Consider the following 11,156-nt stretch of genomic DNA (forward strand, 5'->3'; position numbering starts at 1 on the left):
AGGACAGGATTAATAGGTGTGTTATATGGCGACTGTATATCTATGATAATGCCTTGTTTCAATAGATTATCTATTACAGGTTCAGTGCCCTTCTCTTTCTCTGGAGAGAGAGGGTATTGTTTTACATAGACTGGTGTTTTTGTTTTTAGCAATGCAGTGTACGGTTTAACATTGATAAAACCTGCTTCGTCCTTGTGCTTAGCCCATAGTTTTGGATTCACCCGTCTTAGTGGCGCTATCTCTCCCTCCCCCTCCACTTCACTCGCCATGTAATCAACATGAAGAGGGTGAGGCTCAGTGGACACCATCAGCACAGAAGGGAAGAAGAGAGACACGTTAGTTTCAGTAAACACAATTTCCATCCCCAATTTGTGCATTATATCCCTTCCGAGCAAGTTCAGAGGTGACTGGAATAATAGTAAAATTGTGCATTAAATGTTGACCATCACTTGTGACCACAGGCAAAGGATGTGTCACTGGGCAGGAGATCGGAACCCCATCTATACCCACGGAGCGTGTAATTCTTGCTGAAACTGGGCCCTCGTATATTAAACCAGAAATAGAGCAACAACTAGCACCAGTATCAATAAGAAAAAAATATTTCTTCCCATCTACACTCAATTCCAAATTTGGCAAATAAATTTTGTTGTTATCATATTTTACAGTGAGCATAGATGTATTTGGGGTTCTATCACTCCGTAGGCCTCCCTATTGGGGAGTCCATTCTGTTTGATATTGGTTGTCAGTCGACTTCTCCTTTTTTTCTGCCCCTCCCCTTCTCTTTCTCTCCTCATCATATCTCTGTTTTCTACAATCTCTTAACCAGTGGCCCATTTTTCCACAATAGTGACACTTCCCCGGCCTGTGCCCACCCCCTTCTCTCTGTACTGCTGTTGTCTGCATGAATGCAGGTTCAGTTTTAACCGTCACCCCGCTGCTATCTGAAAATCCTCCAGCAGCATCTAATTCCCTCACTCGTGCACACAATTCTTCCACAGACAACTCAGTAATTATTGAGGTGGTTACTCTTATCAGCTGGGCCTGTGTTGGATTCATGTTGTTTAAACATGTGTTAATAAACAGTATGATATGATCTTGTGTGGTTGGCAGTTTAGAGTCGTCCTGCCACGCTTTTTTGAATCTATTTACGAAAGCTGCGGCTGATTCTTTCGGCTCCTGTTTAGTGTTCGCAGCATATGAAATGTCTCTTTTAGAAATCACCTTTCTTTCTAACATTTTTTGCAGCTCCTCATAAAAAGTCTCTAAATGCTCTTCCTCTTCCCAAAGCAGCTTATTAGGATTATCTGCGGTACCTTTACCAGTCATTTTATCGTTTTCTGTTCTCAGAGAAGGACACCCGTCAATTATATCTGTCTCTGTCACGTCCTCCCCCAGAGTTCTGAGTAATATTACTTTAAAATCTGGACCTGTCAATTTTGCATATTGTGTATGACTTTTTAGGATCTGGACATATTTCACCGGATGAGAGGGAGAAGGCAGATTGTTACATATACTTTCAATATCACTCGCCTTAGCAGGGTGTATGGAAATTTGATTTCCCCTTCTCACAAACATAAATGCAGGCTCTGTTTTCTGTTCATCAGCTGTGGCCCCCCTGCTACACACAGTTCAGTCTCACTCTCTACTCCGTCTCTACTCTCTGTCAGGGTGTGGTATAGTTTTGTTTCAGGGATGGATTGTTTCAATTCTTCTAATTTAGGAACATTATGTTTAGGAACATTATGTTGGTAAGTGCTCGATTTGAATTCTACCGCCGGGACATGTGTCACCACAGCTGACTTGTATTCTACTGGTGTGACATGGGGTATTACCGCTGGCTGGTATGGGGGTGACTGGTTTTTCTTTTTTGAGTTCGGCCTCTCTGGACCCTTATCCCAGTATTTTTTCATTTCTTTCCATTTATTGTATGCCTCTTTCATGTACTTATAATTCCATTCTGGATTTCCCCATCTCCCATTAATCATCGAATCTGCACTATCCATATCCCCTGGATTAAAAGAACCATCTTCAGGGCAATGATCCAATTGTATTTTTCCCTGAGTCCACCCTTTCAAATTTGATAAATACAGTTCGGTCCAGTATCCGCAACTATTTCTAAACATCCAGTCTCGGGGTGTTTCCCCTTGTTCTGGTCTTGATATTTTTTGACCCATCCTTCACTTAATCAATTGTGATTTGATTATTTTGTTAGTTTACCACACCACATCACAGGGGTCTCTTTATCAATTTGTCAAATATTTGGTGTCAATCAAATCACTTTGTCAATTATTAATTGTCTAAACGGAATATTCCCATCAACACTTGTTTGACCGTCAGAGCGGATCTACACGGTCCTTCCTCCTACTGGAGGGCTATCTCAGAATGTTTTACCCGTCAGAGCAGATCTAAACGGGTCTTCCTCGCACTGGAGGGAGTACTCAAAAAATATTTGTCAGGTAACTGTGTGTCACAGACACGTCAGGTTCCACCCTCCACCAATCACAGCGCACTCCATCCCCAGAGTACTGATCACTATCACCTGCACCTCATCACCAGCACTATAAGAAGCACACGCACACAGCACTCCACGTCCGGTCTCGTTCGCATATACTGCTACCTATGCTTACCTCAAGGACTCTCCTATCGATACTACCTGTCTCCAGCGTGTATCCCTCCTTCCGTGTTTCCTGTCTGCTGTGTGGGTGTGTTCCTGTTCGTCCCTCTGACCTCCAGCGATCTCCAGTCTCCAGCGATCTCCAGTCTCCAGCAATCTCCAGGCTCCAGCGTCATTCCACCTTCTATGCAAAAGACAGTAACTCTCTCACTCATATCACCTTCCTATCTACCATCAACCGATTTACTCACCTGCTCCACTTCCCATGCTCTACTGTGGTCAATAAACTACCATTCCTGTTAACATCTGTGTCTGCCTCCTGTCTACTTGTAACACTGTGCATTTAAACATTACCCTTACAGACAAATCTTCCTGGACAGGAACACCAGGGCTATCTCTACCTTCTATGGGATCAATCAATCAATCCTACCACCACAGGAAATCATACAAAGATAACTTACCTGTGATGGAGGATGACTTCTCGGCAGTCCCGTGTTTCTTGGGAATATCCCGGACTGAGCCCCCAGCTGTTAGAATCTAACTTTTAGGTAGACTATCAATATATCAATATTCTCAATCATCAGTCGATGTCCACCCCTGTGATGTGCAGCTGCAGCGCAAGATCTTGGGAGAATGCTCAAGGAACCACAGACACAGTCCAGTACTATAACATTCTCAAATTTATTAAGGAAGAAAGGTCATATATAAAGGTGTAAGTGAAACATGTATGTGCGCAAAATGTGTGTATGTGTATCTTAATGTTTTGTCTGGGATGTCTGGGTGTGTGCGAATGTGTCCAAGGACTACTGAAGGTTTTGTCTGATTGTGCACACGTACCATGGCAGAAAAGTCAGTGTTATACAAGGAAAGTTAGAAAGTGAAGCCCAAGAAATAAGAAAATATTAACAATGGCCACTTTAAATCATTTATGATTTAGTGCTTCACTTTTAGGAAAATAGCTAAGGCTGTTTTTTAAGGGATAGTACCTTTCAAATAAGAGCAAGCAAATGCATATTGGTTATCTGGGAGCCGGGCTGAATGAATAATCACTGTTATTGCACTCCCGACACTAAGTATCGGACCCTCAGTCACTCTCCAGATACCAAATACAAAAGAATATGATTATTAATATGATTATTTTCAGTCTAATATTGCGCTCTATAGACCATTCCAATACTCGTCTTAATCATCCCTTGCAAAATTCTCAAAATACATGGCCCCAGACATATCATCAGTAAAATAACCAGTATAGCAGGAAACAACATATTCAAATACGTCACCCAACTAGAGAACCAGTTTCTCATCTCTTTACCCCAGTCGTATGCAACGGGCGGATCAACAATTATGGTTTTCATGTGGTTTACCAAATCATGAATATTGTTGTAGCGATCTGGAATTGAGAAGCAGCATGATAGATTCAGCATTTTACACACTCCCCCTGCTTTGGCTGTTAGAAGGTCTAAAGTCAGTCTGTTCTGAATTACAGCACTTCTTATTGCTCTCATTTCGTCATTTATCAGAGTGATTGAATCAGCAGTGTCATTCTTCATTTGTTCTATCATCCAGGCCAGTCCATTTACTTTTTGGAGTGCAGCTACCACTCCCCCGAAGGGGAACATTCCCCAGCCTGCACTTGCCTGTTGCGATGTCCATGGATCTGCCAGGATGTATCCCCTGTAAGTAGGCATAGCTCTCTTTTGTCTGGATAAAGAGTTGGAACTAGGCAGTTCCACAAGATGAATCCCTGGAGCTACTATTCCTGGATAGCAACATCCACTCCAAGAGAAGTCCTTTGGGAAGGTGGTAACTCCTTTACCACCGCACACCCAGTACAACGATGTTTTGTGTGTTGTATAAAGTTCACTAAACGGGCAGTACCCAGAGACGTTCATCTCTCTAATTGAACATTTCAGTCCATTTCTAGTTTGCGTATACAAATATTAGCAAAACGATCCAAAAAGTCCTGTGTAGTCAGTGCTGGTGAAATGTGCAAATGTTTAAAAAAAAAAGGCCGTTGTCTCCTGCAAAACAATCCAAAAAGTCCTGTGTAGTCAGTGCTGGTGCGGCCTGAATAGAAATAGAATAGGGCATATTTTAGAATAATTTCAGAAATGTTCTAGGTATTCAATATAGATGAAATACAAACAAACAAAATTGACATTACTGAATACATTCTACTAACCGGTTGTATTCTGCAACACAGTCTGGATAGTCAGTGCTGTTCGTGCCAAACAGCATAGCAGTCGCGCTTTGGCAGAAAGCACAGTGCCACAGAACAAGCCTTACAAAAAACCGGGGTTTTTTGGGAACAAACCCTGCACTGGCGCCTTCCTTTGGTGCTGTCTGTAGCAAAGTTCCCTGGTAAGTGGCGAGTCTCATCTTTGTGGGAGGGAGGGGGTGAAGGAACATCAGCACGCACCAACACAGCAAGTTCCTCAACGAGTTGTTCTCTGAATTGCTTCTGTGTCAGTGGCTTCTGATTCTTCATACCAGCCATTTGACGGTGGAGTATAAAAGCATTTGCAATGGCTATGTCCACAAAGTGGAAGAAGAAGGTACGATACCACTTTCTGGTTTTGTGTGCGATTGTGTAGTAGCCAATGAGTGCATCAGAGACATCTACTCCACCCATGAACCTGAATAGAAATAGAATAGGTCATATTTTAGAATATTTTCATAAATGTTCTTGATATTCAATATAGATGAAATGTAAACAAACAAAAATGACATTACTGAAAATATTCTACAAACCTGTTGTATTCTGCAACACAGTCTGGAACAGGTACATCCAAGGGTTCCCACTGTCCATTTCCACCTTTCACTTTCCTCTGCACAACATTCCCTCCGGTGCCTCTGTGAATGGTGGAGCACATCTGTACAGCTCTTTTTGGAAGCTTGTTCATGGCAGTTTTAGGGTATCCTATCCTGTTGGACCGAATAGTCCCGCACGCCCAGATGTTTTTTTTCAGGAGATCTGTAAACAGCGCTGGACTGGTGTAGAAGTTGTCAACAAACAGTTTGTAGCCTGTTCCCAACATCTTCTCATCAACCAGTGCCATGACAGACTCATAACTTAGTCCTTTGTTCTGTGGGATGGGAGCTGCAGGTGATTTACTCTCATAGATAAAAAAGTCCCATGTGTATGCAAATAATGAGTCAGCAAGCACGAACAGTTTATATCCCCACTTTGTTGACTTGGCCTTCATATATTGCTTTAGTCCATTCCTCGCTTTTGTTGCCACCATCCTCTCCTCAATTGCAATGTTCTGGAAAGGATGGAAAAAGTTCTTGCATGCATCTCTCAGTTCTTGATACATTGGCTTTAGCTTACAGAGACGGTCATAGGCAGCTGTTCCTCTTTTGGTGTTGTTTTCAGCATCCACCTTGGGATCACTGAGATGCAGAGCAGAGGAGATGGAAAAAAATTTCCTTGAAGACATAACTTCGGCAGGAAAGGGTGTGCGGAAAATTTTGTGTTTCCTCCAGTAATCAGTCAGTGAAGGCCTTTTCATCTCTCCCATGTATATTATAAGTGACATATAGGCATATATGTCATTCAAAGAAATATCTTGCCACTGTTTTTGGTCCTTTTGATGCATCGCCCCATAGGCATTTGTGTTTTTGACAATGGTCTGCAGCAATGAAGTGGATATGAAGAGCTGGAACAACTGCAACACCGTGTATGATGCTGTGGGGATCAGCTGTGGGCCTGGTGTTCGAAAGGGTCTGAAGACTGCAGGCGGGGGTGTAATGTCCTCGTCAGTTGAACAGTTCCACTTTACTGTAGGGGTGCTTGGGGACACAGCGGGTGTGGACTTGGTTTTTCTGACCCTCTTTTTGCCTCTCCCTTTTACTGGCCGATTCAGGTCTACAGGTGCAGATCTTGAAGAATCTGAAAGCTTCCTTCTCTTTTCTGCTGGTTGGCTGGTGCTTGGCTGCCATTCCTCATCCGAAGACTCAACCTGATGCCTGTAGAATGGCAAGGAAAGGAAAGAGAATTAGCACTACATGTAATAAAAAAAAATGTTGCACATTGTTGATATTGTTGCCCTTGGACTGCTCTAGCTGCTTCTATTGCCCTCATTTGTAAGTCGCTTTGGATAAAAGCGTCTGCTAAATGACTAAATGTAAATGTAATACTTCTGTATAGTTTGCCAATTCAATCAACAATCACACTGTCATCATTCACTCTAATTACAGGCCATCCCATGAACAATGAAACTGATGGGCAGTCGGTTAGACAGCATTCATATTGACGGCCACCTATACATTCTCACACAGCCCAAGCATCAATCTAACGGCCGGTGATACAGTGAGCATTCATATTGACGGCGGCCCATACATTCACACACAGTCCTACAATCAATCTAATGGCCTGTGATACAGTGAGCATTCATATTGATGGCCAGACATAAAATCAACAATCACACAGATGGGGGAAAATTATATATAATCTTTCCCCATGTGTGCTAGGAAAAATGCAAAATATCAGCATATGGATAATGCATACTGGTATAGTGCATTTTTTCTAGCACACAGAAAAAATTAAATACAGTCTCAATATATATATATATATTTTGTAAAAAACATACAATTACATGTGTTATATACGTGTGTGTTAAAAATATTCACAAATTGCACAGATATGAACCAGAATTATGCATCAAGTGCCTTTTTAAGTTACTGTTTAAACATATGATTTTATAATGAACTGATAACATTTTATCACATTTTCAGAGCAGATAAGTTTTAAAGTCTGGGTTGGGGACAAGGCCTGAGTAGCCAAATATTAGGGATGAAAACATTTTTAAAAATGGAAATCAAACTGATTTTAGTGTATAACATTTTTGGTGGTGCAATAAACATTATTTGAAATAACTAAACTATTTATTTTAAAATATAGTATTTTTAACATGAATGTATAACCTGGGGAAATAAAAGTTCCCCTAATTGAAGAATCACCCATATATATAATTTTTCCCCATGTGTGCTAGAAAAAAATGCAAAATATCAGCATATGTATAATGCATACTGGTATATTGCATTTTTTCTAGCACACAGAAAAAATAAAATAAATACATTCTCACACACATTCTCAATATACATAAACAACTACACATAGCAACTCACCGGTATATTATTGGATCAGCTCCGTCAACAAGCATATCACCGTCATCGCTGTCTTCACTCTCCTCAATGTTTTCCACGTCGCTGCTTCGAGTGAGCTCAAATAAAACATCCTCAGCAGAAAAAAACTTCTTTTGACGATCCATTTGATAATAAATTCCGCCCAGTAAGTAAACAGTTACTGCAAATGACAGGGGAGGTGTGTCACAGACTACGTCGCAGCTACTCGTGGAGAGAGAGAGAGAGCGCCAGCGCCAGATTCAAATGAATAAATAATCACGCCCATGTGACGAATATATAGAGACAGAGCGTATATAGGCCACGCCCACACCGGGGGGGAAACAATCCAACGCTCTCCATTGACTTTGCATTGCGTGAGGCTGCATCTCTGTCATTTCGGACTTATAACAAAAAACAGAACAATGTCTAAAAGCTGGTATGTGACAAAGTGTACAGCAAACAAGCTAAAAAACACAGAAATACGTTTTTATAAGCTGTCGACCCAAAAAAACGAGAGTTTAAGGAGACAAAAGTGGATAAAGGCAGTAAAACGTGACGCTTCAGCAGGAAGAATGGGTACATTTTGGGATCCTGACACTCAGTATGCCTCAGTATGCCTATGTGACTTATGTTAAGTCAAATATCCAAATGTCAGGTTTATATGTTATATTTACTGTCGCTGATTACGTTCCCCTCTAGCGGACGTAGTTCTCAGTGTAATATAACGTGTCGCGCTCTGTCTCAATGGCCTGTATCCACTTTTTTTGTCCTTAAACGCTCGTTTTTTGGTTCAATAGCTTAAAAAAACTTCTGGGTTTTTGGTTGTGGGTTTTGTTTAGCTTGTTTGCTGTACACTTTGTCACATATCCGCTTTTAGACATTGTTCTGTTTTTTGTTATAAGTCCGAAATGACAAGGATGCAGCCTCACGCAATGCAAAGTCAATGGAGAGCGTTCGATTGTTTTCCCCCCGGTGGGCGTGGCCTTCAGATTATGACGCGTGGCGCTCTGTCTCTATACATGCCAGGTATCATTGGAATCGTGTGCTCATTGGCTACATTTTCTGTCAGTCATGACGATTCAATGCTTTTATTGGCTCCAGATATTCAGACAATATCATTGGATGAGCACATCATGACATCAGCTAAACAGAGTGCTATGGTTGGACATTTTGGACTAGATCCCGGCTATCTTTGCATGTTTTTGAGTGCGGGTGGTGTTATTATGTTCGTAACATTCTAAGCTATAAACCCATGTCACTTTATGCTACCGGGAGACTGTTTTTGGTGCATTATTTTATTGCATAACAGTCTAGTATGATAGAATGATATATAGTTTGTCAAGATGAATGATGTTTTTTTACGTTAAATCTATTAACAAACATTACACTCGTGCTAAAAATAGCGCTTCAGGACGAGCACGTCCTCGCAAGGCTTAGACAAAGAGTGATTTAGTCTAGTGTGCCCTATTCTGATGCGAAAAATAATTGTATCTTCTTTCCTATTCCTAAAAACACTTCTTCCATTTTCTACTTGCTGCTGAATATTATTATACAAATGTCTGCCCTTACTATCACATTTCCATATTTCTTGCCATTCCTTGTTAATAAATTCTTTTAAATTTTTAATTTTAAATTCTGTAAAATTTTCCCTTTAACCTCTTTTTTGCTAAGAGTCACTTGTATTTCGATCTCTGAATGTTTTAGAGCTTGCTTAGCTAGTTTATCAACCACTTCATTAGCCTCCACACCCACATGAGCTGGAACCCATAAAAAAAACTTACTAAGCTTACATTACTTAGTCTTAGCAAACTTGAAAGAATCTCTTATATAATATCTTGCCTTGATGATTTTAGTCCACATGCAAGGCTTGATATTACTGCATAAGAGTCAGAACATATTACTACTGGTCTAGGTTTTACATCCTCTACCCACTGGAGTGCCACCATCATGGCAATTAATTCTGATGCATACACAGATGCATGATCAGTTATTCTTTTCTTAATCCTGGTTTGTAATTTAGGAATATATACTGCAGCAGCTGTTCTTCCAGAGATGGGGTCTTTAGAACCATGTAACCACGATAAATAAATCTGATCTAAATACTTCTGTGCAATAACGTTCTTAGGGCTCTCTTTCGTATTCTTAATTTCTATTTGTATTTGAAAGTCCACTATTGGCATAGGAAAGATCCATGGAGGTATTCTGGATAATATCACAGTTGGACTAACATCAAAGTCTACTATACCAACTACTTCTGCTTCCCTGTTAGCAATCCATCTAAAGCTTTTAATGTTTTTGTTCCAGTGTTCCCAGCTTTCTTCTATCACTCCCTTTACTAGATGACTCTCTTTATGACCTTTTATATTAACCCAATAATTAATTGTAAGTTTATACCTACGAATGTATAAAGGAGCTTCCCCAACTTCTACCTGTATAGCTGCAATGGGAGATGTTCTGAACACACCACAACATATTCTTAAAGCTTGATTCTGAATTGCTTCAATCTTTTTGAGTGTGGTTTCAGACGCAAATCCGTAAATTATACTTCCATAATCTAAACTTGATCTAATTAATGTGCAATATATTCTTTTCAAAGATAATCTACGAGCTCCCCATTCAACCCCAGATAATCATCATAAAATATTTACTCCTGTTTTACATTTCTTGATAAGTTTTTTAGCATGCATTGCAAAAGTCAGTCTAGATTCCATCCATACACCAAGATATTTAACTACTGGGACTTGCTCCAGCTGATGTTTATATAACTTCAACTTAGCCTCTGGTACTTTTTTCCCTTTTGTAAAACATAACTTGAGTTTTAGCCACAGATAATATGAAACTCCAATAATTTGCCCATTCATCTTCATTTTTTGTAATCTTTGTGATACACTTGGAATATTACGTCCTCTTTTCCATATTGCCCCGTCGTCTGCAAATAATGCCCTTCCTATGTCACCTTTAAGGTTACTAAAAATATAATTTATCATAATTTAAAAAAATACTGGACTACATACACTTCCTTGAGGATGTCTTAAGCCCTATTCGGACGGGATTAGTTTGAAGGGTCAAGGGTCAAGCCAAACATCACTTGTCTCTTCATCAGACACATATCCTTCAAGAATGATATTAAATATTAAATATTTAATCAATATTAAAATAAGAATGAATGATAATCAAGTTATAACCATTTCCTACATTTGATAAATCAGTTCTCTATATTCAAGGAGTGATTTTGGATATTGTAGTGTTTTAGTTGCTCTGTGCTTTTGAATCCAGCTCTGATGTCTGTGTCAAGACGTGCTGACAGGCAAATGTCCTTGGTGTTTGAAGGGAGAAGAGCTCAGCATGTGTTAACTGTATGTCTTCCTAAAGTGACCCCCGGGGTCATCTATGTTACAGCTATGTGACTCTTTTG

The 11,156-nt window shown here is 40.1% G+C and overlaps 1 protein-coding gene across 1 annotated transcript; it reads right to left on the reverse strand.

The window, feature by feature from the left end:
* Nucleotides 1–3,277: 3,277 nt before the first annotated feature.
* On the reverse strand, nucleotides 3,278–5,676 carry LOC307138402 (piggyBac transposable element-derived protein 4-like). The gene is made up of 3 exons (XM_079836681.1): nucleotides 5,366–5,676; nucleotides 4,797–5,250; nucleotides 3,278–4,681 (listed from the first exon to the last, which is right to left on the reverse strand). The coding sequence occupies exons 1-2, from the start codon at nucleotides 5,671–5,673 to the stop codon at nucleotides 4,827–4,829; spliced, it is 732 nt and encodes a 243-aa protein (XP_079692807.1). The 5' UTR covers nucleotides 5,674–5,676; the 3' UTR covers nucleotides 3,278–4,681; nucleotides 4,797–4,826.
* Between the last annotated feature and the right edge of the window lie 5,480 nt (nucleotides 5,677–11,156).

Source organism: Gobio gobio, assembly GCF_949357685.1.
Source record: "Gobio gobio genome assembly, chromosome: 1".
NCBI classification, from domain to species: Eukaryota; Metazoa; Chordata; class Actinopteri; order Cypriniformes; family Gobionidae; genus Gobio; species Gobio gobio.

Excerpts from the sequence above, each read along its gene's own strand:
- LOC307138402 (XM_079836681.1), bottom strand. The coding sequence starts at position 5,673 with ATGGCACTGGTTGATGAGAAGATGTTGGGAACAGGCTACAAACTGTTT. Across the intron at positions 5,251-5,365 it reads TGTGTTGCAGAATACAACAG|GTTCATGGGTGGAGTAGATG; the intron begins GTTTGTAGAATA and ends ATTTCTATTCAG.